General features: G+C 34.3%; 6 protein-coding genes across 9 annotated transcripts; 4 read left to right on the top strand and 2 right to left on the bottom strand.

The window, feature by feature from the left end:
- Positions 1-214: 214 nt before the first annotated feature.
- LOC107496712 (F-box/WD-40 repeat-containing protein At5g21040) lies at positions 215-2893 on the top strand. Its single transcript, XM_016118030.3, has 2 exons — positions 215-411; positions 577-2893. Exon 2 carries the CDS (start codon positions 809-811, stop codon positions 2522-2524), a length of 1716 nt encoding a protein of 571 aa, XP_015973516.1. The 5' UTR covers positions 215-411; positions 577-808; the 3' UTR covers positions 2525-2893.
- A 479-nt stretch (positions 2894-3372) lies between these two features.
- LOC107496700 (GDSL esterase/lipase 7-like) lies at positions 3373-5930 on the top strand. Its single transcript, XM_016118014.3, has 3 exons — positions 3373-3770; positions 3856-4473; positions 5323-5930. Exons 1-3 carry the CDS (start codon positions 3497-3499, stop codon positions 5553-5555), a joined length of 1125 nt encoding a protein of 374 aa, XP_015973500.2. The 5' UTR covers positions 3373-3496; the 3' UTR covers positions 5556-5930.
- An 11-nt stretch (positions 5931-5941) lies between these two features.
- On the top strand, positions 5942-7405 carry LOC107496713 (geranylgeranyl diphosphate reductase, chloroplastic). Its single transcript, XM_016118031.3, has one exon. It carries the CDS (start codon positions 5959-5961, stop codon positions 7318-7320), a length of 1362 nt encoding a protein of 453 aa, XP_015973517.1. The 5' UTR covers positions 5942-5958; the 3' UTR covers positions 7321-7405.
- Positions 7406-7495: 90 nt separating this feature from the next.
- On the bottom strand, positions 7496-19654 carry LOC107496714 (alcohol dehydrogenase-like 7). Its single transcript, XM_016118032.3, has 11 exons — positions 19473-19654; positions 10226-10306; positions 9999-10135; positions 9845-9891; positions 8979-9304; positions 8657-8739; positions 8479-8554; positions 8293-8357; positions 8106-8201; positions 7870-8034; positions 7496-7779 (listed from the first exon to the last, which is right to left on the bottom strand). The coding sequence occupies exons 1-11, from the start codon at positions 19489-19491 to the stop codon at positions 7663-7665; spliced, it is 1212 nt and encodes a 403-aa protein (XP_015973518.2). The 5' UTR covers positions 19492-19654; the 3' UTR covers positions 7496-7662.
- On the top strand, positions 11447-18100 carry LOC107496710 (uncharacterized). Of its 3 annotated transcripts, XM_052251935.1 has the most exons (11): positions 11447-11711; positions 12164-12269; positions 13104-13641; positions 14250-14351; positions 14701-14746; positions 14907-14982; positions 15214-15577; positions 16087-16336; positions 16637-16879; positions 16955-17074; positions 17400-18100. In XM_052251935.1, the coding sequence occupies exons 3-11, from the start codon at positions 13570-13572 to the stop codon at positions 17843-17845; spliced, it is 1719 nt and encodes a 572-aa protein (XP_052107895.1). In that variant the 5' UTR covers positions 11447-11711; positions 12164-12269; positions 13104-13569; the 3' UTR covers positions 17846-18100. The 3 variants fall into 3 exon arrangements, with proteins under 3 accessions (XP_052107895.1, XP_020982915.1, XP_015973513.1); XM_021127256.2 differs by lacking the exons at positions 11447-11711; positions 12164-12269 and adding an exon at positions 14465-14505 and having other exon boundaries at positions 13596-13641; XM_016118027.3 differs by lacking the exons at positions 11447-11711; positions 12164-12269 and adding an exon at positions 14465-14536 and having other exon boundaries at positions 13596-13641.
- Positions 19655-21086: 1432 nt separating the features above from the next.
- LOC107496715 (alcohol dehydrogenase-like 7) lies at positions 21087-25445 on the bottom strand. 2 transcript variants are annotated; one of them, XM_016118034.3, is made up of 10 exons: positions 25293-25445; positions 25054-25190; positions 24920-24966; positions 24119-24444; positions 23381-23463; positions 23170-23245; positions 22970-23028; positions 22606-22701; positions 22167-22331; positions 21087-21324 (listed from the first exon to the last, which is right to left on the bottom strand). In XM_016118034.3, the coding sequence occupies exons 1-10, from the start codon at positions 25342-25344 to the stop codon at positions 21208-21210; spliced, it is 1158 nt and encodes a 385-aa protein (XP_015973520.1). In that variant the 5' UTR covers positions 25345-25445; the 3' UTR covers positions 21087-21207. The 2 variants fall into 2 exon arrangements, with proteins under 2 accessions (XP_015973520.1, XP_052107896.1); XM_052251936.1 differs by lacking the exon at positions 21087-21324 and having other exon boundaries at positions 22210-22343.
- Between the last annotated feature and the right edge of the window lie 1161 nt (positions 25446-26606).

The raw sequence follows: 26606 nt of genomic DNA, 5'->3' as shown, positions 1-26606 counted from the left end.
AAGAAGAATACTAGTGAACAATAATTATTTTAAACATCATAAATAACTACCAATTAAATATAAGTATATTATACCTTAATTTGATACTACTTATTAAATTTATTCTTTTAACCCTATTAATTCACATTATTCACACATTATTCAAGAATGTTATTAGTTATCTATACTTTTTCAATAATTAATTATGAAAACAAGAAGGATAGAAGCGTGAATTCGCGGATTGATTAGTGTTCTCTTCAAAGTTCACGGTGACCACCGAACACTGAGGGTGAAATTTGGGGATCTGATTACTTCATCGTTCTAACTTGTAACCCTAACCACATAACGCCTCTTAGCTTCATTCAATTCACACCTTCACCTTTTTCTCTCTGCTTCTTCTCCGCTTCCACGCTTTTCTTTCTTCCCCTCAAGGTAATTCTTCTTTCCATTCTCAATCGGAATATCTTTTTGTTCAATTTCCCCATTTTGCATTTGTTTTTCGTGTGTGTGGGGTTCTTTTTCTATTTTCTGTTAGCTCGTCATCCTTGAATTTCTCTTAATTTCGTTTTTTAATATATATTTTTTATTCTTTTGCAGAAAATTGAGGATTTCTCTATCGTTTTATTTGGCTACCGATTCTTTCTAAGCTGATTTTTGGCCTTACCTTGGTTATCTTATTCGTAGGAAGCTTCAATTAGGGTTTCAGCTTCCCCCCCCCAATTCGAATTTTGTTGGCTTAGGTATTTGGATAATTTGTTAGAATTTGTGTGCCACTGGAGGGTTTGAATTTTCAACCCTATTGTTTTGGAGTATAGCATCCCATTCTTTTATGGCATTTAGGTGCCCAAGGAGTACTACTGAGGTTTCTGAAAAATTGGTAGATTTTGTAGCAAATCCAGGCATAGGCATAGTTGAACCAACTCTAGTTAGTCACAAACCCAATAGTGAAGGAATTTCAATCTCTGATATTGTTCCGAGTACAAAGGGTGAGTATAGGAAGGGTGACAGTTTGAAGGGAGCATCAAAGTTTAATTCCAAGAAAGGAATCAAAGCCTCTGGCAGTGGTTTGAATCAATCATCATTGACTGCTGAAGTGGTTTATGATTGCCGTCGGTCCATCACCGACCTTCCTCCGGCAATAATTTCCGAGATTCTGAATTGCCTTGACCCCAAAGACCTTGGCATTGTTTCGTGTGTCTCCACGATTCTCCATAGGCTTGCGTCCGAGCACCATGCTTGGAAGGAGTTCTATGCTGAAAGGTGGGAACTTCCAGCAGTTCCTGTGGCCCTGGAATTAGATGTTGCTGATGAGAAGTCATGGAAGGAGCTATTTGTGGAGAGGGAGTTTAGGAGTAAGACTTTCATGGGACGTTACACTATGGATGTATTGTATGGCCATACTGAAGCAGTTCGGACCGTTTTCCTGTTGGCCTCTGCAAAGCTTATATTTACCTCTGGGTATGACTCTGTTGTGAGGATGTGGGACATGGAGGACGGGTTATCAATCGCATCGTCACGGCCCCTTGGCTGCACCATTCGTGCTGTTGCAGCAGATAGAAGACTGCTGGTTGCTGGTGGTACTGATGGATTTATTCATTGTTGGAGGGCTGTGGAAGGACTACCCCATCTGTTTGACCTTAGAGGGTCTCAAGACCAGAATACTGAGGTTAGACTTTGGGGACATGAGGGTCCAGTGACATCACTTGCTTTAGATTTAACAAGGATTTACAGTGGTTCGTGGGACACGACTGTTCGAGTGTGGGACCGTCATTCAATGAAGTGCATTGAGGTGCTAAGGCACAGCGATTGGGTTTACGGACTTGTTCCTCATGATACTACAGTTGCCAGCATATCAGGTTCAGATGTGTACATTTGGGATACCAATAGTGGGAGTTTGTTGACTATCATTTTCAGTGCTCATGTTGGCAACACTTATGCTTTGGCAAGAAGCCATACAGGGGATTTCCTTTTCACTGGAGGTGAAGATGGTTCAATACACATGTATGAGATCATAGACGACGGCTGTGAGGCCAAAGCTTGGCAAGTTGCTGCTTGGATTCCTCACACAGGTCCTGTGTATTCACTTGCCTTTGAGTTTCCATGGCTTGTGTCAGCATCAAGTGATGGCAAGCTTGCTCTAATTGATGTGCGAAAGCTGCTGAGGACTAGCAGGCATGCTCTGAGGAAGAGGAGTTCAAAGGTGAAGTATTTTGATGCTGGTGCAATAGAGCCCCCACAGAGGATGTTGCATGGATTTAAGAGCAATCTCTTTGCTGTAGATATAGGAGCTGATCGGATTGTCTGTGGTGGGGAAGAGGGTGTTGTCAGGATCTGGGATTTCTCTCATGCTTTAGAAATTGAGCGTAGAGCCCGGGCACTTAGAGGGATGCGGTTAGAGCACCGGATGAGGCGGCGTAAGCTCCAAACGGAGCTGAGCAGCAGCAAAGGTGGCCGTAGTGATCAATGTTCAGTTGCGGCCAAGAAGAGTTCAGTGAATTGTATCTGGCCCAACAAACGTGGGTTAAGTGGAAAGGTGAAGGCATAGTTATGGTCCCTGTTGTTTGCTTCGATGCACAATTGTCTATTTCTGTTCTTACATAATTGATGTATACGGTATTTGGATTTAGTTTCTCTCTTATATTAGCATGATTTAATCAGGCATATTTTTAGTAATTGGATCAAAGAAGACTCCAGGTTTAGAAAGTAAAGTGTTGTTTATGTCCATTGCCTACTGAATTTTGATGTGAAATTCAGTGGAAACTTTATTCCCATAACTAGGGATTTGGGTGACAGGAGTCACAGGACCATGACTTATTAAGACAGTAGGTGAAAATGTCACTTAGTTAAACATTAATTTTCAATGATGGATTGATTAAAAGAAAAATTATCAATTAACTATGAACATTGCGCTGTATTACCCGAAACTCTGATTAACTTGACCCAACTCACGGAAATTTCATGAAAGGGGTAGGAATCTTCGAGCAAAGTAAAATTTAATACTATAATTATAATCGAAATCATATACAAATACAACATAATTTAACAATTAAACATCAATCTCTAGTTAATATAAGTGATTCAACACACACCCACCTTTAAGTTAATTCATATTTTCTTTCATTCCAAACTTCATGTACTATCAAAGTTCGTTAGTCTGGCTAGACATATATATCCATGTCTTAATCTTAAAACTTAGATGGATAAGGTTGTTGCCAGAAATTGGCCATTCTAATTTCTTCCTCTTGTTTTTACAATTTATTTACTTTTTTATTTCTTAGATAGGAAAAACAAATGAATGAAATAATAAATTTTTCTGACAATGAGGTTGTTGAGAAATGCTAAACACATGACCGTTCCCTTGTCTTCTCAAATGTAAACTGAAAAACAGAAATACACACTTTGTCCTGTTTTAAGTTCATCTACAACCAAATGGGAAAACTATTGAAGAGAAACCATTAAAATAGCTACACTTATTGGAATGATTTAGTAGCAAAATCAGTTTTATAGAGCCAAGGCTATGCATATCAATATGAAAATAAGAGGTTTTGATGTTCAACTTATTGTTATGCTAATGAGCATGTTAAGCTTAGTTTATTGTCAAAACAAAGAGGTAGTCAGTACCACTAACATTGATGGTGGTAGAATTGGTTCACATTCATATGCATTTTATGTGTTAGGTGATTCCTCAGTTGATTGTGGAGACAACACTCTCTTCTACCCTCTCCTTCATGGTCATTTCTCTTTGTATCCATGTAATGGCTCTGATTCCACACTTCTTCCTCAACTTCTTGGTATGATCTCTTTTCTCTTTACTCTTATCTTTCTGTGCTTGCTCTCAAATACATTAGGATTGTTGAACTGAAATTGTTGTTGTAGCTGAAAAGATTGGACTGAAATCAATGAGACCATTCTATGGTCAAAATGGATCTGTAGAGGAGATCTTTGGGGGTCTCAACTTTGGATCAACACAAGCTACAATCATGAACCAGGGAAGCCAAAGCCACCAATCACTCAACCAACAACTCCGGCAAGTTTCCGAGACCATGCAGCTGTTGCAGCTGCATCTGGCCACGGACATTGCTCTCCAATTCACAAGATCCTCCATCTTTGCTCTCTCATTCGGCAAAGACGATTACATTGATCTCTTCCTTCAGAACTCTACCAACCAAATATCCAACCACACTTTTGCCACCATTCTTGTGGATCAAATGACAAATGCAGTGAGGTACCTCTATGATGCAAATGCAAGGAAGATCATATGCTTCGGAATCCTTCCTTTGGGGTGCACTCCACGCGTGGCGTGGGAGATGAATCGCACGTCAGATTACAATGGAAGTGGTTGTGAGGAGCAACTGAATGATTTGGTCATGGAATACAATAACTTGCTAGAGGAACATATGGCCAAGCTTAACACTGAACTCCCTGAAATTCATGTGGTGTTCTGTGATGTATACCATGGAATGATGGAGATTATCAACCAACCTTGGCTTTTTGGTATGTTAATTTCTCCCTTCTTAAACTTCAAGATTATAATAACAAAAAAAAATTGACCAAAATTATAGATGCTTTGGATTGTGTTTTATACATTTGTATTTTGTATAGTACATACAAGTATTTATTAAGAAATACTGATATGTTCTACGAATGAATGAAGTACGATCTATTTAAATACTCAAGGAGCATATAATAAGGTTTTTTAAAAAATATTTATAGACATTTCACGTTGTATTGTATATTGAATCGATTCATGTCTACACCACCATTTGGTGTGTTGCTACTCCAATTGGGAGTGGCATCTCATCTAATAATAATAAGAAGAATAAATGTCTTTTTCGGTCCCTTATTATTGACTCGAATGATATAGTGCCATTTACAATTCGAATCTTTAAACAGTTTCTAATTATTCAAGTAATTAGTCTAAACAGCTCTTATAAACATTGATTTTTCAAGAACTACTTAAGACTAATTATTTAAATGGTTAGAAATTAATCATGGATTTTTAAATTATGATATGATATTTTGTCATTTAAAAAAAGGAGAATGCTAGGGGGACAATGATTTTATTGAACAATATGAACAACCACCAATCAAATAAAAACACACTACACCTCCAAATTAATCTTCTAAATTTTAATATTAAAATAACCATCCGTACACTAATAAAATGAACATCCACATTGTTTAATATTTTCATTGTTCACCTATACTTTTCCTTAAAAAAATTATCACCGAAAAGAATATTTAACATAACTCAGTCTGGAGATAATATCCAAAATGAATAGCCAACACCTTTTTCAATTGTGAAACATGAAAGTGAACATGATTTGGTTTGTGAATGTACAGGTTTTGTAGACACAAAGACGGCATGTTGTGGACTAGGCTTGAATGGTGCAATGATAGGATGCATGTCCATGGACATAGCATGCAACGAACCTTCAAAACACCTATGGTGGGATCTATTGAACCCTACACAAGCAGTAAACTCAATCCTAGCTGATGCAGCGTGGTCTGGCTCACTAATCTCAAATCTTTGCCATCCTATCACCATCCATGAATTGGTCAACATCAAAGTGTAGAAGAAACAACCACCACCATTTTTCTTGATTGATCATATCTTTTTACCCTATATGTTAGCTTTGAAGATGTTACAAAACACAAGTTCTTAAGTCTAGCTTACTCCATTTGCTTTTAGTATTTAATACACCATAAAGAACGGTTGTTAAGTGTGATCTTATAAGTATAATTATGATTTACTAAAATGGGTATTTGATTCTGACATCATTTGTCTTTATGCTATGTAATAAATTCAAGTCATGCATAGTTCTGACTCTGACACCATTTGTCTGTGTCAACATTCAAGTCATGCATGTACATCGAAGTTCAAAAAAGATGCCCAACGTTACTTTAAAAATGTAAAATATTTTTATGTTGCTTACTAACTCTCTCATCTAGTTTCATTTTCATTCTCCATCTTCATCAATGGCGGCAAAAATTCCAACTTTTTCACCATTTTCACTGAACACAAAAACCAAAAGCTCAAAATCCAAATTGCATGTTAACAAACTCACCATCATAGCCTCCAAATCTACTCACCCGTCCATCGCCGGCAGGAAGCTCCGCGCGGCGGTGATCGGTGGCGGCCCAGCCGGATCCTCCACCGCGGAGGCCCTGGCAGCTGGAGGCGTCGAGACATTTCTCTTCGAGCGCAACCCGCCGTCCGCGGCCAAACCCTGCGGCGGCGCAATCCCTCTCTGCATGCTCGACGAGTTCTCCATCCCTCTCCACCTGGTCGACCGCCACGTCACACGCATGCGCATCTTCTCTCCTTCCAACATCGCCGTCGATTTCGGCAAAACCCTAAAATCCAACGAGTTCATCGCCATGCTCCGCCGCGAGGTCCTCGACTCTTTCCTCCGTTCACGCGCCGCATCCGCCGGTGCCACCGTCATCTCCGCCCTCGTCACGGCCGTCGACCTACCTCCATCGCCGACCGCTCCCTACACCATACACTACACCGTACAGAACACCTACCGGCGGAGGCTTGCCGTCGACGTCGTGATCGGCGCCGACGGAGCAAACAGCCGCGTCGCAAAATCAATCGGCGCCGGGGACTACACCTGCGCAATCGCGTTCCAGGAGAGGATCAGATTGCCGGACGAGAAAATGGCGCATTATGAAAATCTCGCCGAGATGTACGTAGGCAACGACGTATCTCCCGATTTCTACGGTTGGGTGTTTCCCAAATGTGACCACGTGGCAGTGGGCACTGGTACTGTGCGCTCGAAGCAGGGTATTAAGTTGCTCCAGAGAGGGATCAGGGATAGAGTCCGTGACAAGATCAACGGTGGAAAATTGATCAAGGTAGAGGCGCACCCTATTCCAGAGCACCCACGTCCAGTGAGAGTCAGAGGACGCGTGGCACTCGTTGGTGACGCAGCAGGCTACGTCACCAAGTGTTCCGGCGAAGGAATATACTTCGCCGCGAAATCGGGCCGAGTTTGCGGAAACGCCGTGGTTAAGGCATCAGAGGGGGGTCTTAAAATGATCGACGAACATGATCTAAGAAGGGAGTATCTGAAAATTTGGGATGGGGAATATACTAGTATGTTCCGGTTTTTGGATCTGTTGCAGAGGGTTTTCTACGGTAGTAACGCTGCTAAGGAGGCATTGGTGGAGCTTTGTGGGGATGAGTATGTTCAAAGAATGACTTTTGAGAGTTACTTGTATAAGAAGTTAGCTAAAGGGAGAGTTTTGGATGATGCTAAGATGGTTATGAACACTATTGGGAGTTTGGTGAAGTGTAACATTTTAGGGAGAAAAATGGAAGGTTTGATAATTTAGATGATGATAACCATGTAACAACTTTGGTTTTGTTTCATGAATCTCTTTGTTAGTATTTTATCTATATCTTCTTGATTTTTGGGAATTATTATATGTTGAAAAGGAATAGTATGACATAACTTTAGAAAGTCTAAGAGACCAGCATTTTTATTAAAATTTGATTCGCACTTAACCATCAAAAGAAAAATGAGTAATCTTATACCATTAAATATCATCTCACACCATTAAAAATACTGATGATGGCTAATTGATGGCTACTCATCACAAATTCTGCTATCCCTACCACTTCTCTAATTTTACTTCAATCAAATACAAGAATCAAAGGCACACAAAAGAATGAAGTCATTTGTCCATCCAAACTACACATCTCAGACACTCTCCTTTCATCAGTAAATCAAAAGCTTTGTTGATGTCTTTGAATTTCAACTCATGAGTGACAAATTCATCCAACTTTAGTTCCTGTTAATAATTTTGCCATCAGTAATAGAGGAACAAAAAGAGGTCTAAACCCTAAACAATTACCATAGAATTTGCATAATGTTAAGGTACCTTGTCCATGTAACGTTTAAGGAGAACAGGGACATGAGATTTGGGTTTGAGTCCTCCAAATAAGCATCCAATTAGGCTCTTCCCATTGAAGAGGATCTCTCTAGTGTTAAGACTCAACTTGGATTCTGGCTTGTCCACTCCTAAAACAATTGTTTTTCCCCAACCCTGAATCCAGAAAACAACTAATGATTTCATCAACTATGGTTAGAGAGAGAAAGAGAGAGAGAGAGAGAGACCTTTCTACAAGAAGCATATGCTTCATGAACTGATGATATTAAACCAACACATTCAAAGCAGTAATCTGCTCCACCACCAGTCATATCTATAATTATCTGCTTCAAAACCACACAGTCATAACTATAATCAATCTCATTCTTATGTCCTTTAAGTTAAAACAAAGGTCATTGGAGCTTTATAGAGTACCTGGCTTAGAGATTTGTCTCCACATTCTCCAGCATTAACAAAATCAGTAACTCCAAACTTTTTTGCTGTGTGTATATGAACAACAATTTCATAATGTAAGCATCATAATGGTAAGTAACATAAAGAAGAAGCATACCTAGAATTTGATGAGTCTATGTTATGTTATTAAACAGAAAGTGAAATTACCAATTTCAAATTTTTCTGGCTTAACATCCACACCAATAATCCTAGTTGCTCCACAAAATCTAGCTCCTTCAGCAACCTTTCAAAACCAACCAATTTCAATGATCATGTTGTACATAAAACCCCTCAAAAACATAGAAATCATACAGATTGAAATTTATATTATATTAAAAGTTCATACTGCTAATCCAATGCTTCCCAACCCAAAAATAGCAACAGTTGAACCTGGCTCTACATTTGCTAATCTCCAAGCAGCACCTAGCCCTAAAGATAAAAATTTAATCAACATATTGAATTTGATGAATATTGTTGACTTATGAATAAGATATTAAGAGTAATCTTGTATTTATTCATGACCATATTAAACTAATCTTATAGAGTATCTTATTTTTTGCTTATACATAATATGGTTGATAAATTTAACATATCAAACTCGTCTGTGAAAAATACTCGAATCGAACAAAACAAACTCTAATGTTTATGCTTCGCGATAGAAAAATTACCAGCTGAGATACCACAACTAAGGAGGCATGCCTTGTTTGGAGGAACAAGTGGATCAATCTTGGTTAGATTGGCAATGTCAATGACAGTGTACTCAGTAAAACTTGAAACAGAAAGGAAATGGTGTATGATGTTTCCATTGAGATCAGTGAATCTGCTACTATCATATCGTGGCATCCATGGAGATACTTTGAATGGGAATTTTGAACACAAGTTGCTCTTTTCTGATTTGCAATCCACACACTCTCCACAATCTGGTAAGAAAATTGTCATAACTACATCTCCTTTTGCAATTTCAGTTACATTCTCTCCTATGCTTTCCACAACCCTGCATTACATAAAGAACACAAATAGTATGAATTTAATTTTGATGTATTGACATCGTCTAATTATAATCTTTTTTTTTTTCAATGTGAAATTGGTTATTTTTTAGTTGCCTATGATATCCTCAACCCGACAAGCCAATGATTAATTCGTCACGTACAGTGCATGCAGCAGAATTCGAACTTTGGACACTAGCGGACAAATGAGCTGACCATTCGACCAACTCAAATTAATTAAATGTAGTTATTTTTACTGATATAATATATACGCGTACAATTGAGAAATAATCTATATATAGTAAATAGTGAAATTCATTTTAGATAATAAATTAAATTCATAAAAGAAAAAACAGAGAATATATATCTATTTGATTTGTGTTTTTATTTTTATTTTTATTTTTAATATTTTTTTAAATTATAAAAAATGCAAGCAGGACATAAGAATAGAAAATAGAATTTTACCAAAAAAAACTTTAAATAAAAACAAAAACAGAAAATAAATAAATAAATAAAAGAAACCGACCATATTTGGCAAATTCTCTTACCCAATTGCCTCATGACCCAGAATTCTTGGCCAAATTGAAGCAGGGTCCTTCAAAACACACAAAAAGACATGTTTAAAAACATGAATACACATTGATAATGAAATCATTAATTTGAAATGAAAGAAGAAAATGACGATAATTTGTAAGCAATAACCTTAGTGTTCCAAAAAGTGAGATCAACGTGACAAAGAGTGGTGCATATAACTTTAATCCTTGCTTCACGAGCCATTGGTGGTGCCACAATGATCTTTTCAATGCTCAATGCCTCACCTTGTTTGCGACTAACCGCAGCTACATACATTATCACATGGCTTCCAATTAAAACTAACATATCAACTTCAAATTAGAACTTCCATTTTCATGGAATTATGGAACACGCACCTTTACATCTTATGGGTTGAGCTTCACTTGTTCTTGCTACTTTGTTTTCCATGGTGATCCAATAACTGAGTCTCTTCAATTCTGTGTGTTAGTTATGTACAAAGGGTGTCGGTTGCTGAGCTTATAATAAGTCTTAGAGTAAATATGTGTCAAATGATAATGTTACGTTACAATAATGTGTGTGGTCCATATTATTTGGGAATGGAGCCTAAGCTTTGAAGTTTTACCTTCAATTTTGTAAGGCAATCATACCATAAAAAAAATATGCATCTAGCAAAAACATTATTAATGTGACAAGAAGAATCTTAATACATAAAGAAGAGAGCGATGCAGATTTAGGAATTAGAAAATCTTTTTAATATAAAGTAATGTTAGAAGTTTTGGACGATATAGTACATTATTGAAATGAGAAGCAGCAGCTTAATTTTGGTGATTGATAATAAACATTTTTGGTGTCAATTTTCTGAAGTCTTTCTCTTTTAGATAGGGTTTAGGGCTTGTTTGGGTGAGCTTCTAAGAAAAGATCTTTTTTCGAGTTATCTTTTTTTAAAAGATCTTATAGAGAAGTAAAAGTAATTTTATGTTTGGATATCTCATGTAAAAAGGTCTTTTTATCTATCAATTATGTTTGGGTATAACAATATAAAAGTACTTTTTTGTTTATTTATTACATGAAAAACATCTTTTTTTTAAGGAAAAAAGATCTTTTAAAAAAAGATGTAAATTACAGCTTCTCAGAAAAGATCTTTTTTTGATTTTACTAGTGCTTTTACTTTTACTACTAGAAATTTGCCAAACACGTTAAAAAATAAAAAAAGATCTTTTTTCAATGAAAAAAGATCTTTTTTTAACAAAATAATGGCACCCAAACATACACTTAATAATTTTGTTAGTTTCTATAATTTGATAAACTTTCAATTAAATTTTTATATTATTTTTTTTGGTTAACTCTTTCATAATATAAATAATATTAGAGTTAATTGAATATTTTTTTCGTAAATCGAAAATATTTATAACTGAATATTCGAACTAGTTTGTCGAACCGATCTAACCGGAAACCGGTAATAAAAGCAGTCCGATTCGCTACTAATCTTTCATAAAAAATCGTTGAATCGGCTGGGAACCGGGCGGTTGGACTACCGGCCTATTCTTGATAAACGGTGCCGTTTTAAATAAAAACCCAACGTTCAGCCTTCACTCACTCACCCTCCTTCCCCCAAAACCCCCCTCCCATCACTATCCCTCTCAACTCTGAAGCAAAGTTCAAAATCACCCAACCAAAACCCTAGGTTCTCCCTGCAACGGTTCTGTCGCAGTGCCGCTGCCGTCCGTGCTGTCGGCCCCTCCGCGTCCTCTCTTGTAGCTCGGCGTCCTCCTTACCCCCGTCTCCGTCCTCCCTGGCTTCTCTGTTCGAGGTTGGAGCAGCTCGCCGCCGTGTCGCCGCTTCCCGTCGTCTCGCCGGTCGCCGTCCGTGTCTCCGTCGAAGGTTAGTGGCACTGCTTTCACTTCTTCGGTTCTTCTCTTCCTTTTGTGCTCTGTTTGCTGATTTTTGAATGTGAAATAGTGAATGGATTACTGGAAAATCAAATAATTGATTTTGTGCTGCTGCTCATTTTTTAATTCCTGAAATTTTTGTTGAAATTTTCTGCTGCTAAAAATGGAAATCAAATCATTATTGAAATTTTTGTTTAGCTTTATTAATTTGAGGTTTAGTGATTAGGGATTACTTGTTGCTGTTTTGTAATGTTTGTTGCTGAATGCTAAAAATGGAAATCAAATCAAAGCTGTTTGTTGCTGAATGTTGTTGGTAGTATTAATTTTGTGCTGCTATTAATTTTCTGGCTGTGCTGCTGCTGTGAGTTCTGGATTCTGGTGTGCTGTTGTGTGTTTTGTGGCTCTGGTTGATCATCTTTCTCAATTGTCAATGTTCTTTATCAGAACTGAGAAGGAAAATGGCAATCTGAACCAGCAAAAGGATTTCCACAGTGTCAGCGCCTGCCCACACTTGCAGGAACAAGAAAACTAACTCTTTTTCTGCCCTCTGGTGCCTCTTCATCTTTCCTTCTATTTCTGCACTTGTTCATTGTATAATAAGTCAACTCTTTGGATTACTGGCGTAATTGAATTGGAGATTCAAGAGACACAGTTGATTTCTTAATACTGAAAATTCACCCTTAGTTTTGATCTAATTGTTTTGTTTAGTAGGAACTAATAGAATCTCTTCATGGCTTTATCATTGTTGTTTTCCAAGTTATACTAGTATCTTGTAAGAGAATTAAAGCTAGCTAGTCTTGCCTTCCGTTTGCACAAATAGGAATATGTAAATACGGCCATTTTATCAAAACTATAGTCACAATTAGGAAGTTTAATTTAATAGTATATGATGCAAATACGCCTATGGTACAGATATTTGAGTAGAAACGAAGTATTTGTACATTATAGCTTGCATATGTTGCGGAATAGGATAATAACAATTAAGAGTATTGAGTATTGAAATACTTGTTATCTCTCTTTGAAATGTTACTTTCTGTATTTACTGTTTTAATATAGCTTTGCATTCTCTCAGGTTGGAACAGTGGTTATAGTGTTGTTTATTGGCTTTCTTCCAATATATCATGGAATTATCTGATATCTTCACAATTTGTACTATTTGAATTGGCATTTCTTTCGATAGTCACTCACAAGCTGCTTCTATATTGTTCGATGACCGATCTGGTTCTCAGAACCTTGCTTTTTATAGATAAAATTTACAGCAATAATGCATACGTAGCGGAAGGGATTTTCAACATAGTTGTTTGATGCATTGATTTTATATTTATTTCCTTTGAATTAACTAACAGGTACTTAATTAACTTTCGAAATTTTCATATCTGATCAGATGGTGGTAAGACTTTGGAACTTCCAGCTGTCATAACATTTCAAAGCACATGCAAATGAGACCAGTTCAGCTACAGGAAAGCAAACAAAGGCGTAGGAATAAGGATATATTGACACGCATCTCAAATGTGGGGCCAAATAACCGGATGTTAAGATATTAACATAGGATAGGATACTGTGCTTCTCTAATTTCTGTTGAGAACAAGAACATTAGGCTAGAAACTAATTGAGTCGGTTGGCCCAACTTGTGGTTTTTAAGCTTAGCCCATTCTTAATAGATGATTTCTCTCACTCTACAAAAAAAAAGTCCCGACCAAAAAGAAAAAGAAGTAAAAGGACAACCTTGGTCTCACATCCCCACCCCCTACCATCTCTTACCTTCCCCGCCTCTCCGTCGTGCTTCACTGCCGCACCGTCCTCCACCACCGCCGTCGCATAATTGGCTGCAGCTGCAGTAGGAAGTAAAGATGAAAGAACTTGTAACTATCCAAGTCGGCGATTTTGCCAATTACGTTGGCTCTCACTTTTGGAACTTTCAGGTTTCACATCCTACTTGGCCCATTCCCTATGCTAATATCATTTTCTATTTAATATACTTTAATGCTGATTTATGATTTTTAATGTTTTTTTTTCTAGTTAAGCGAGTGTTTCTGCATTTATTGCTGTTATTGAAAATAGTGAAATTTTGTTAAGTGAGAATCTTCCTGCTATAACGATTATTCAGAAGCTTCGGTTCAACATGTAGTTAGTAAAATACTTCGTTTGAGTACATTATGTGATCAGAGTTACTGTGTCTTCCTTTTCAGTGTGTAGTCAATGGAGTTGTTATTACTACTTTTTCTTGTTGTTAGCAATACAACATTTTTGTTACTTTTATGGAGATCATTGCATGTCTAAAGTTTTCAGAGAGCATTTAAACCCCCCACCACCAACAAAAAAACACCAAAATACCACCATCACAGAAAAAAAAAAAAAGATGCCTTTCATTTTCCTGTTAGAGCTGTTTGCCTCAAATATTTTGCTAGCAACTAACTGTTCTAAACCTTTCATTTTCTCACAGTTGAGGTTTCTATTTTTCTGGTTATCTTGGAAAGAATTTATATTGAGGTTTAATTGTCTAATCATGCATATTTGTGTCAATTGTAAGGATGAGCTTCTTGGGCTGGCTGGAGACCCTAATGCTGATTCATTCTTCAAGAATCATGATCTTAACATGGATGTGCTTTATCGTACTGGTGTGACGCAACAGGTGCAATTTCTTGAGATTGAACTAGCATTGTAGCCTTCTTTTAAGAAAATTTTGTATGGTAAAAACTATGTTGGTAGATGATTTAATGAGAGCTTAACATCTTGTATTTGCAGTCATCCAATTGGTCTGCTGCTATCTATTTGCCTCACTACATGTACCTATTCTCATGACACGAATACAAATAAGTATTAGTTAATTCAGTTGGGTTATGATTAACTAATAGATTAGTGTCTAGTTGGCATATTTTAGCTGTGGGAAAGGAAAATGGCAATGGGATGATATGAATATGTGGATTAAAGTCATTTGAGTTTCAACTCGTACTCACGCCATGCTACTTCAATATCTGCAGGGCATTCTTACATACACTCCTCGCCTACTTTCAATAAACATGAGAGGTACTTGATGTTGTCATGATGATATCTATTGGTGAAAATTTTTTTAGCATAATATTAATTCTTTATGCTTTTATTATTCTTCCTGGTTCAAAAATGAAACATCATTGTCTCCCCCATTTCCCACTTCATATATTTTTACACTTTGTCTTAACTTTTTCAGGTTCACTTGGATCTTTGAGCTCACATGGTACATTATATAAGGAGGTTACCTCCTTTCCATCAGATGTTGTTACTTGGTGAGACCTTTCAGTCTATGCCTGTTTGAGAAAACTCAAGGTTTTATAAGGTTGAATAAAAATAAAAAATGGAAATTTTCTACAAATATCTAGCTGGAGCCTTTTGGTGCTCTATTGACTTACTGCTTGCTTGTTCTATTGGACATGAAACCTACTTCATCAGTTATATTTATCATAAATCTTTAGTTTAAATTTTGTTTATGCGCTGAGTGTCCATAGACCAATGTGCAGGACAGGTAAGATTTCCACCCAGGCCTGTGAACCTCATAAGAAAAATTTGTTCCTACAAAGACTGTATGAGGAAGAGGAAAATTTGATTGTGACTAATGACACTAGTGGTTCAAGCAATGGTTCTCAAAGTGAGTATCAGGATAAGGATATAGTTGAAAGTCTAGAAAATGGTGTAGAGTTTTGGACGGACTACTCAAAAGTACATTATCATCCCCAGAGTCTCTATGAATTAAATGGGGTTTGGATGGATGCTGAGGACTTCAACAATTACGGAATTGGAAAGGATTCCTTTTCTTGGGATTTGCAAGGGGAAGAAATTAGTGACAGGCTACGATTTTTTGTTGAAGAGTGTGATCATATACAGGTATACTATCACTTCTTTTGTGTCTTGTAGTTGTTGGTTTTAGGAGATATTTCTCTTATATCTTTAATCTTTTTAGTGAAGCAATATCTTTTGGTATCTACTACGTTACCATTCAATTTACTTTTCATTTTTTTAAATTTCCTTTCCATATATATGGGCCCACTGCCTATTATGGCTTGTATTTAGGAAAAGATTATATTTAAGGATCAAAGCTACTAATTTCAAGGCTTATTCTTCTACCCAATATTGTAGGAACTTGAAAAGAAATTGTTACCAAAAGTAGTAATGGCTATATAGAAAATATTAGTGCAATGGTTTTTGGTTATCCCATTTTTCGTGTTTCTCTGTAAATTTTGGTTTCGGATTTTTCAATCAATGGTTATTATTGGTATGATGACTCAAAGCATAGTGTTTTGAATTTTGATCTAACCATAATCTTCCTCTTTTAGGTTCTGGGAGAACAATCATTTTAGTTTGATTTGTCTTAAACGAGTTTAAAATGTTGGCAGGGCTTTCAATTTGTAGTTGACGACTCTGGAGGATTCTCTGCTGTGGCCGAAGAGTTTCTAGAGAATATTGTAGATGAATATACAAATACTCCTGTTTTGCTGTATGCTGTCCAAGGCCATCGTGCATGCACAAGTCTTCAGAGCAAGAAGCGTACAGTCTTGGAGGATCTTCACGATGCTGTATCATTTTCAAGACTCTCATCCTACTCTAAACTTATTGTCCCTCTTGGTATGCCCTCCTTGAGTAAAGGTAATATTCTCTTTAATGAATTTATCACGTTTGACAACTCACTAGTCAACATGCTTTTTTGGTAATTGGCAGAAAGGCCTGATGTTTAACATTCTGATAGTTTACCGATTTAACTGGTTAGCTGTCTCCACAGCCCTGAATTTTATATAAGCTGTTTTAATGTTTATACAATTTGCCTCACCAATGGTGTCGATATTGGCTTGCAGAAACACGGCCAATACCATTATTCACTTCTTCTGAACCTTTTTCAAAATCTTATTCAGCGTCGAGTGTTTTTTTTTTTTTCATATAATTACGCAGGTAAAGTTTCCAAATTCCTCCACATTGAAGATGAGAAACATTACCACTCAAGTGCAGTTTATGCTGCTGCACTACACTCCATTAGTCTTCCTTTTAGAATGGACCCAATTGGCCCTACTACACCTGCATCTTCTGTCTCTGGAGCTGTTGATCTTCATGGAGTCATACAAATGTTATCAGGACAAGGGAGGCAGAATATGGTGTCAATTCTAGATGTTGCCATACCAGCGCCTGCCCTATTTGGTACATGTGATGTGAATTAATTTTTATTCAATCTTGATAGACCTTTATTTCATTGTTCTTATTCTTGTAATTCAGGGGGACAGAACGAACAATCTTTATTAGAAAATTTGCATCCATTGACCCCTCAAATAGCAGAGGATGTTGAAGACATGCAGGGAGTTGAATGCTTGACAGTCCATGGAGCTTATGCATCAGGTATTGTTTCTAAAGGTTACTTCTCTTCCTCCTCTTCCTTCTCTCACCTTTCATCCTCTCTATTCTGTTCTTTTTTCCCCTCCTGTCTGTGTCTTTCAAAACAATATTGTCCGACTTAAATTGGATGAAGTAAGCATAGTTGGTTTTCAGTATATTCTCTGCATCTCAGCTCAACTTCATCAATGAGCAAGACTTATTGTGAACATGATTGTGATGTTGGCTTCCTATTTCATTATTTGTTTTTCTCTTCTGTTGCTTCTCCCCAAGTTGTGTTCCCTATGCGGTTTATTTTTGCCTGAAATGCTTCACCACTTTGGTTCAATAGGTAGCCATCGTGCTTCGGTTTCCCAAGTAAAGGATGCAGTTGATGCTGCTTTTCAATGTGCTGAAACAAATCCAATGTTCTACCATTTATCTGTTGCTCTTTGTCCGCTTCCCATTCCATTGTCTTTTCCATCGATATTTGGAAACCAAGTTGGCCAGCATGGTGAGTTGATGGGCGGTCCGATAACTAATTCTTCATCAAAAGGATCCCTGGACGTCTATTCCATACCAATGGCTGCCAGATTACGCTCCAGTAATGCTATCCTACCATTTGTTGAGAGTAGATTGCGAAACCTTCACCAATTCGGAATTGATCGGGGAGCAGCTGGGGCACAATTACTTCGGGGTTGGGGTTTTGGAAGGGAAGATTTGGAAGAAATGGAAGAAATGTTGTCTAAAATGGTTGCAACATTGTGTCCTCCCCAACTGTCATCCGATTCGGACTAGAACACGTACGTTGTTCTTTTAGAGAAACCAAGTGAGGAAACATTTATAACTAAGGTCATTGCATTGGATAGTAATGATTAGAACTGTGCCTTTCTGGCTGTTTATAGCGCTATGCCTTTCGGTGATCAAACGTACATAGTTTTTACTGTCTTAATCTCTTTCTTTTACCTGTTTATTTGTGTCTTGGGGGGGTTTTCTCACATGTATCCCACGATCCCTCTGTCAAGGTAATCATGAATTGAGATCTTGCTGCGACTTCCGTTGCAAAATAATTTAACACGGATTATATTGCACTTGATTTGTGTTGTCTTTTAACCAAGGTTCTGAAAACCGGTTTGAATTGGTCGGTCGGAGTAGTCGAACCGAAAATCGACAAGGATAGTGGTTCAGCTTATAAGCATAATTGCCTGGTTAAAAAATTGCCTTTGGACTGTTGGACCAGCCGAGAACTGTTCGGTCAAACCAAACCAGAATCTGAATTCGGCCGGTTTTCAAATTTGAGGAGAAATGATGCTGTTTCATTTGTTAATATATATAAAAAAGGTAGCTCTAATTTGTTTACTCTGAGCTCAGCACTCAGCAGTAGCATCTCCTTCCTCTCGAGCTCCTCCTTTCCTCCCTCAGCAAAAGAAAATCCTATCATTTGCTTCGTCCAGCCACCACCGTGTCACTACTTCCGTCACAACAGCTCGAAGCTGCCATCCCCACTATGTTCGTCTCCGCCACTGCTCAAAGTTGCTGTCCCCATTGCAACTCGTCTTGCATCCGCCGTGCTCCACCCTCTTTTGTTCTATTTTCACCATGCTCCACCCTCCTCGGCTCCAGTTCTGCAGCAGTCCAAACCATCTCTTCTCCAATTCTGTCATGTCCAGCCTTCCATTGTGCTCCCTAATCTCTATGCTCTAGGAAGGTATTTTTTACTGTAATTGTTTTAATTGGTTTAGGTTGTTCTGCGATTTTTCTTCTTCAATTATTGTTGTCATTACTGTGGTTTAGAATTGTTGATGATGTTCTTGATTTTGTTATGCCATTATTGTTCTGTTATCATTATTTTTTTTTGTTTTTACAGTGATTTTCTTTGATTCTGTTATGATGTTGTTCTCTTGTTAATTATTGTTGTTCTTCAATTATTGTTGTCCTTGAGATTATTGGGTTGCTGTATTTTTGTCAAATTGTTCTTTTTTGCGAATTTTGATGATTTATGACAAATTTTGATGTTGGCATTTCATGTTTGGTCTTTTTTTATTTGACATTTGAGTTTGTATTCAGATAAGATGATAACATTGTGGTTAATGTAGTATTTTTAATTTGGATGATATTTTAAAGTTTATAATAGACTATATTAATATTTTAGTGTGTTTATTTATATTTTATTTATTATTTTATTATAAAACGATTATTCTGGTTGAATCACGGTTGAACTAATGAACCAGTAATTTAGTAGATAGAGCAGTTTGATGACTGATTCAATTTTCAAAACCTTGTTGGAAACACACAAGAGGACATTGTTTAAAAACATGAATACACATTGATAATGAAATCATTAATTTGAAATGAAAGAAGAAAATGATGGTAATTTGTAAACAATAATCTTAATCTTCCAAAAAAGTGAGAATGTGAGATCAACCTGACAAAGAGTGGTGCATATAACTCTAACCCTTGCTTCACAAGCCAATGAGCCATTGGTGGTGCCACAATGATCTCTTCAATGCTCAATGCCTCACCTTGTTTTCGACTAACCTCAGCTACATGCATTATTACATAGCTTCCAATCAAAATTAAAACACTAAAACTAACCTATCAACTTCAAATTGGAACTTCCATTTTCATGGAATTATGTAGCACCTTTAAATCTTATGGGTTGAGCCTCACTTATTCTTGTTATTTTGTGTTCCATGGTGATCCAATGAGTCTCTTCAATTCTGTGTTAATTACTTATAATAAGTCTTAGAATGTGTCAAATGGTAATGTTACGTTACAATAAGTGTGTGGTCTATATTATTTGGGAATATAGCCTAAGCTTTGGAGTTTTACCTAATTTTGTTAGGCAATGATAGCATATAAAAAAAATATGCATCTAGCAAAAAGATTATTAATGTGACAAGAAGAATCTAAATCCATAAAGAAGAGAGGGATGTAGATTTAGGAATTAGAAAATCTTTTTAATATAAAGTAACGTTAGAGAATGAAGCTTTGGATGATATGGTACATTACTCGAATGAGAAGTAGCTTAACTTTGGCGATTGGTAATAGACTTTTTAGGTGTTAATTTTCTGGAGTCTTTGCCTTTTAGATAATAATAACGAAAATCTGACTTTTTTTTTAATGAGAATGCCGTAAAAATGATTGAATTTTTGCCTTGTTTGTGGATGGTTAGGACGGTGTTTTTGTTTTTGTTTTATACTAGAGTGAGATCCGTTCAATGCGTAAAAAGGTAAATTATTTATACTATATAGTATATTTTAATAAATGTTATATTAAAAATCCTTTAGAGAACATATTATAAATAGATTTTGCATTAATTTCTTTTTAAAAAAGACAGGTTATTTATATTAGAGTTATACAAAATTGTATTTTTATTTTTTTTTATTTTTCAATTTGCATTAATGGCTACACTTTGTTTTTTTTTTTACGATTTTTTTGTTTGTAAATAATTAAAAAAATAAATGAATGAGAATAAAAAACATATAAAAATGTTATATTAAATTTAAGAAAATTTTTACAATTAGTATAAGAGATTAAGAAATGAAGAGTAGTAAGAGTATTAATATGTATAAATTTTAGAATTTGAATATTTGTAACTAAAATTTTTTATAATAATTATTATTACGACACTTTTAATGTATGTTTATTGCATTTAATTAGTACTTGATGTTTCAATTGAATAATAATAGATAAGAGTTTTTTGTTTTAATTTTTTTAAAACATTTTACTAAATAGTAATTGGTTGATTTTCATTTTTTGTCAAGTCATTAAAATTGTAGATGTGGCATTATTAGCAAAAAAGAATAGCTTAAACTCATTATGAAAAAAATTAGTATCAACTTTTATATATTATAAATAGATCCGAGATTGTTTTATTTCTAATACATATATTTTTATAAGTGGTTTGATTTCGTTTGGTTGATACGTTATATCTAATATTATCATATATAGATATTTTACGAGATAATATTCAATTTGATTCTTAAACTTCCAATCGAGCCTCAGAAAGATGGAAATAAACTTGTTTAAGAATCACTTTATCAATGCATGGGTTATTTTATTATTGAACAAGTTACAAAGTTGGATATGTATTTTTTCCTTATCAACAGAAAATGAAAGCAAGAAAGCTAATAAGTGCGTAAAAAAGAATGAAGTAATTATTTATCCATCCAAATCACACATCGCAGACACTCCCCTTTAAGCAGCAAATCGAATGCTTTATTGATGTCCTTAAAGTCCACTTCATGTGTTATAAACTCATCCAAATTCAGTTCCTGAAAATTGATGTTTTATTATCACTTCTTATAACATATATAAATAAAGTTTAACTCTTCTGTAAATTCATATAATTTTATTAAATTTATAATTAAATTTTACCATTTGAAGTTTATATGGAGCATATATATATATTAGATAAAATTTTTAATTAGATTTGTAATAGTATTTTTTTTAGTTTAATTTTGATGCACTGACGGTGTAAAATATTTTACACCATGGTGTAATTATATCTGGTCTTTTAAATGACTATTTATGTAGTCAATGTAAAAGATCGTTATTTTTACTGAAGTGACATTATGTAACTAGATACACGTGTAAAATTATGTTACACTGTAAGTACATTAAAATTAAATTATTTTTTTCATAAATTATAAATTTACTTATAAATTTAGTGAAATTATAAAGTCTATCATGGTAATTAAAAGCAATAAGTAATTGTTACAACTATTTCCAGCATTTATATGAGGAGAAGGGGCAAAATTAATATCATATGTCTTAAAATAAAAGGCATCAAGTGTCTTATGACTTAAATAATATAAAGACTATCATCGTAATTAATATTTATTATTACTATTTCCAGCATTTATATGAGTAGAAGGGATTTGTCCTAAAATACAAGGCATCAAGTGTCATATGACTTAGATATTAGGGTAAAGTGATAAATAAACTTCTGAAAATTTATATTTTTTAACAGATTAATTTAAAAATATATNATTTACTATTCTAAAAAAAATAACTAATACTCTTTTTTTTTTCAAAAATTAATTTATCCAAAGCATAAATCTTCAAAATTTATCTGTCACCTTATTCTTTTAAAAGGAAGCAAATAATAATGTACCTTGTCCATGTAGCGCTTAAGGAGAATAGGGACATGAGATTTGGGTTTGAGTCCTCCAAACAAGGCTCCTATGAGACTCTTCCCATCACAAAGGACTTCACTAGAGCTCAGGCTCAAACAAGATCCTGGCTTGTCCACTCCTAAAACAACTGTTTTCCCCCAACCCTAAAATCAAAACTAAACATCAAATTAAATTTCTTTTAACCACTTCTCTCGAAATACATAAGCTGGTAGAATTTTCGATTTTTTTATTTTTTATTTATTTTTTCTATCATAGAAGCTCTAACAGTAATGTTATATTTTAAAATTACTTCTCTCAAAAACTTAAATTGTTCAAAAAAAATAATATGGAATTTCAATTTGGTTTAAAACAAATATACTTAAAAAAATAATAAATTAATCACATTTTGAGAGAGACAAAGATTAGAATATTAGATACCTTCCTACAAGAAGCATATGCTTCAAGGACCAATGATGCCCTTCCAACACATTCAAAGCAATAGTCTGCACCTCCACTAGTCATCTCTATAATAACCTGTTCCATAACCACATTAACTCTTATTAAAAAATGTTATTATAATAATAATATAATAAAAAATATTATTAGGGTTTAAGATTTAAGGTTGGCAAAACTGGGGTAGGTGGCTACTGAAGGTACAAGGAAATTTAAAAAAATAATAATTAATTATTGATTTTTTTTGTTAGTTCTTTAGTGGATTTATTTAACTGTGGTCTAATAATTAATTATTTTTTATATTCATTTTTTTTTAAATCTCAAAGAAAGTCAAATATAATGGCAAGACCTGGCTCACAGATTTGTCTCCTCCAGCTTGAATAAAGTCAGTGACTCCAAACTTTTTTCCTGAGAAAAACAAATTAATTAAACACATGAAACCAATTAATCTCTTAAAACATTATTATTATTATTATTATTATTTGACAAATTAAAACACTTGATGATGATGTTATAGAAATAGAAAGAGAAGATAGTTAGTTACATTACCAATTTCAAACTTATCTGGGTTGACATCTACACCTATAATCTTAGTTGCTCCACAAAGTCTAGCTCCTTCAGCAACCTTGTTTTTTTCCAAAACCAAAACAATTTCAGTGGATACAGAACTATACAATATATAATAATAATAATAATAATAATAATAATAATAATAATAATAATAACACAAAGATATGTTTAATTATCTAAGAAACCATACTGCTAATCCAATGCTTCCTAGTCCAAAAATAGCTACACTGGATCCTGGTTCCACTTTTGCTGCTTTCCAAGCAGCTCCTACCCCTAAAATTAAAAATTTTAATAACAAAAATATTGAATTAGATGAATTGATTATGAATGTTGTATATTTGATGGAACAAAGCTTTAATTTTGTCACCGACTAAAACAACATAGTACAAAATCATCTTTCACCATTTGAAACGAAAAGAGAAATAGACTAGTCTTTTTCGTACAAAATAGTTTTAAGTACGACAGATTTTTTTTTTTGGAAAGTATATCTTTTTGTCTTTGAAATTTAACAAATATTTTAAAATATCTTTAAATTTTATTTTGTTTCAATTTTATCTTAAAAGTTTTTTATTTGTATCAAATATGCCACGGACAGCTAAATTTTTAAAAAAATTAAGACCAATCCAACAAAAATGCATACAAATTATGTTTTATTTGCTTGTGTTGAAGGTTATTTTTATGAAATTGTTGTTGAATTGGTCCTAAAATTTTTGAAAAAATAGCGACCAGGATATATTTAATGCAAATCGAAAATTTTTTGGACAAAATTAAAACAAAATAAAATTTAAAAATATTTTTAAAATTTTTGCCATATTTTAAAAACAAAAAGTATACTTTATTTTTTTTGTTAGAACGAACATAATTAGATAAAGAATAAATTTATCGCCTTCAAATTCTAAAATGTTACTTTATCTTTCTCTTTAGTTACCGGTCGATACGCCGCAACTGAGGAGGCATGCTTTGTTTGGAGGAACAAGGGGATGAATCTTGGTTAGATTGGCAATGTCAACGACAGTGTACTCAGTAAAACTTGAAACAAAAAGGAAATGGTGTATGATGTGTCCATTGAGATCAGTGAATCTGCTACTATCATATCTTGGCATCCATGGAGATACTTTGAATGGGAATTTTGAACATAGGTTGCTCTTTTCTGATTTGCAATCCACACACTCTCCACAATCTGGCAAGAAAATTGGAACAACTATGTCTCCTTTGGTAACTTCAGTCACATCCTCTCCTACACTCTCCACAATCCTATATGATAAAAAAAATTGATTAGAAGTTAAATTTTGTCATATTTTCCGCACCTACTTTATCATTATTGGACGGAAACTCATGTGCAATTGTCTTCATATGAAGTTGATAGTTAAGAATTCGTTAGATAATTTGACATATTTGACTAAATTGAGATTTAACTGTTCTTAGTTATCAACTTCATACGAAGACAACTGTAGGCTCACAAGAAAAATTAGTTAAAACCAAAAATTCAGAATCCATCAAACAAAAACAAAAAGTCAATTGTACAAACAAGTTGAAACTTTTTATGAAGGGACCACTACAAATTTTCAGTGTACATAAATTAAAGCACTAACCACTAATGAAATGGAATGGAACATGACCATACAAACAGTATAGTATAGCAATCCCATTTTCATATATTAAAATTAATTAATTAATTTTGAATGAATAATCTATAATTTATAAATATATGGAGATTTCAGAAACTCACCCAATTGCCTCATGACCGAAAATTCTTGGCCAAATTGCAGGGGGGTCCTTCATCAAAGGATGAAATGAAAGACTCAAAATCTAAATAATTTAGAGAAATTAGAAAAGTAAATAGAAAAAGTGATTGCAATGAACCTTCATCTTCCAAAAAGTGACATCGCTGTAACAAAGAGAAGAGCATATAACTTTAATCCTTGCTTCACGTGCCATTGGAGGCGCCACAATAATCTCTTCAATGATTAATGGCTCCCCTGGTTCTCTTCCAACCGCCGCTATTCAAAGTTTCAAACACATGAAACATAGCAACCTTAAAAAATGGAAAAAAGAAAATAACTTGCATGTTCAGTTCAATTGTTCATGGCTGTCACACACACCTTTACATCTTATGGGTTGACCTTCAATTGTTCTTGCTGCTTTCTCTTCCATGGAGATTCGAAAACAACCAACCTCACTCCCTTCACTGTCTTATTAGTATCTCACGCTACAAATCAAACTCTTGCTTCCTCATTTATAATTGTGTGTGGTTATATATATAAGAAAAAAAAAAAAACTAAAAAATATGTTATACAATTTTAAGGGGAAAATTGGACAAAATTATGTCAGTCACGAATCTACAAAATTTTGATGGCGTGGACAAAATATATACCTTATAATAATAAAATAATTTTTATAATAGTTTAATGTAGTAAAATCAAGTTTAATAATGTAATAGAATAAATAAATATTATTATTATTATATACAAATTAAAATATTTTTTAATACTAGTGGGGCTGCTTCAACAATAATATAACATCACATATGTATCCGCTAATAAAATGATATTTTTATATAAATAAATAGGTATCAATTTTATATAAAGATAAATATATGTAAATTTTTATATAAATAAATACTATACTTGTAAAAATTTCTTATTTTAAGAAGAAAAAAAGGGAAGGAAGAATTTTGAGTCAACTGACAATGAGAACATACTATGCATGTTGTAAAATGACGTAGAATATGGTAAGCCACTAAGTTTAAGACGAAACAAATATTGAATCGTTGATTCGTTGTTAATAAGGTTTTTTTTTTATTTTGTCTTGGTTGTGTTTTGTTTTTTGTTTTTCACACGGTATTCTCTAATTCGATAGATTAAAAACTAAATTCGTTACGATATTGAGTTTTATTTAAAAATTGTTGTAGATGAAATTTAAAATTCTAACACCTATTTAAGTGGATCAGTGATCATTAGACCAACTTAACTTGATTGTCTTAGTTGTTATAATAAGGTTAGATAATGACTTATGAACCAACCAGAAGGAAAACGACCTTTAAGCCTTATGGTAGGTGTTGGTCCATCACATTGCAACGTGAACTTCAAAATATCTGAAACAAAATATAGAAATCAACTTTTAGTTAATTAATATTAATTAGTGTTAGAATTTAAATTTAAAATTTAAAATTTATAATTTATAATTTAAAAATTAAAATAAATAAAATAATTTTTAAAAAGTCTACAATATTAGTTAAAAAATTAATTTTCTACCATTGCTCATTTATTTTATATAAATTAGTGTTAAATGATATAAATCAAGTTTTTATAAATTAAATGCGGATGATAATAATAAATTTTATTTTAAATGAGATGATAAATATGTTACATTAAAACTAAAGTATCATTTAAAAGTCATTCCAAATAAAATAACTC

The sequence above is a fragment of the Arachis duranensis genome, chromosome 7 (genome assembly GCF_000817695.3).
Source record: "Arachis duranensis cultivar V14167 chromosome 7, aradu.V14167.gnm2.J7QH, whole genome shotgun sequence".
Classification (NCBI taxonomy): Eukaryota; Viridiplantae; Streptophyta; class Magnoliopsida; order Fabales; family Fabaceae; genus Arachis; species Arachis duranensis.
The sequence above is the reverse complement of the archived record's forward strand: the minus strand, read 5'-3'. Positions and strand labels throughout refer to the sequence as shown.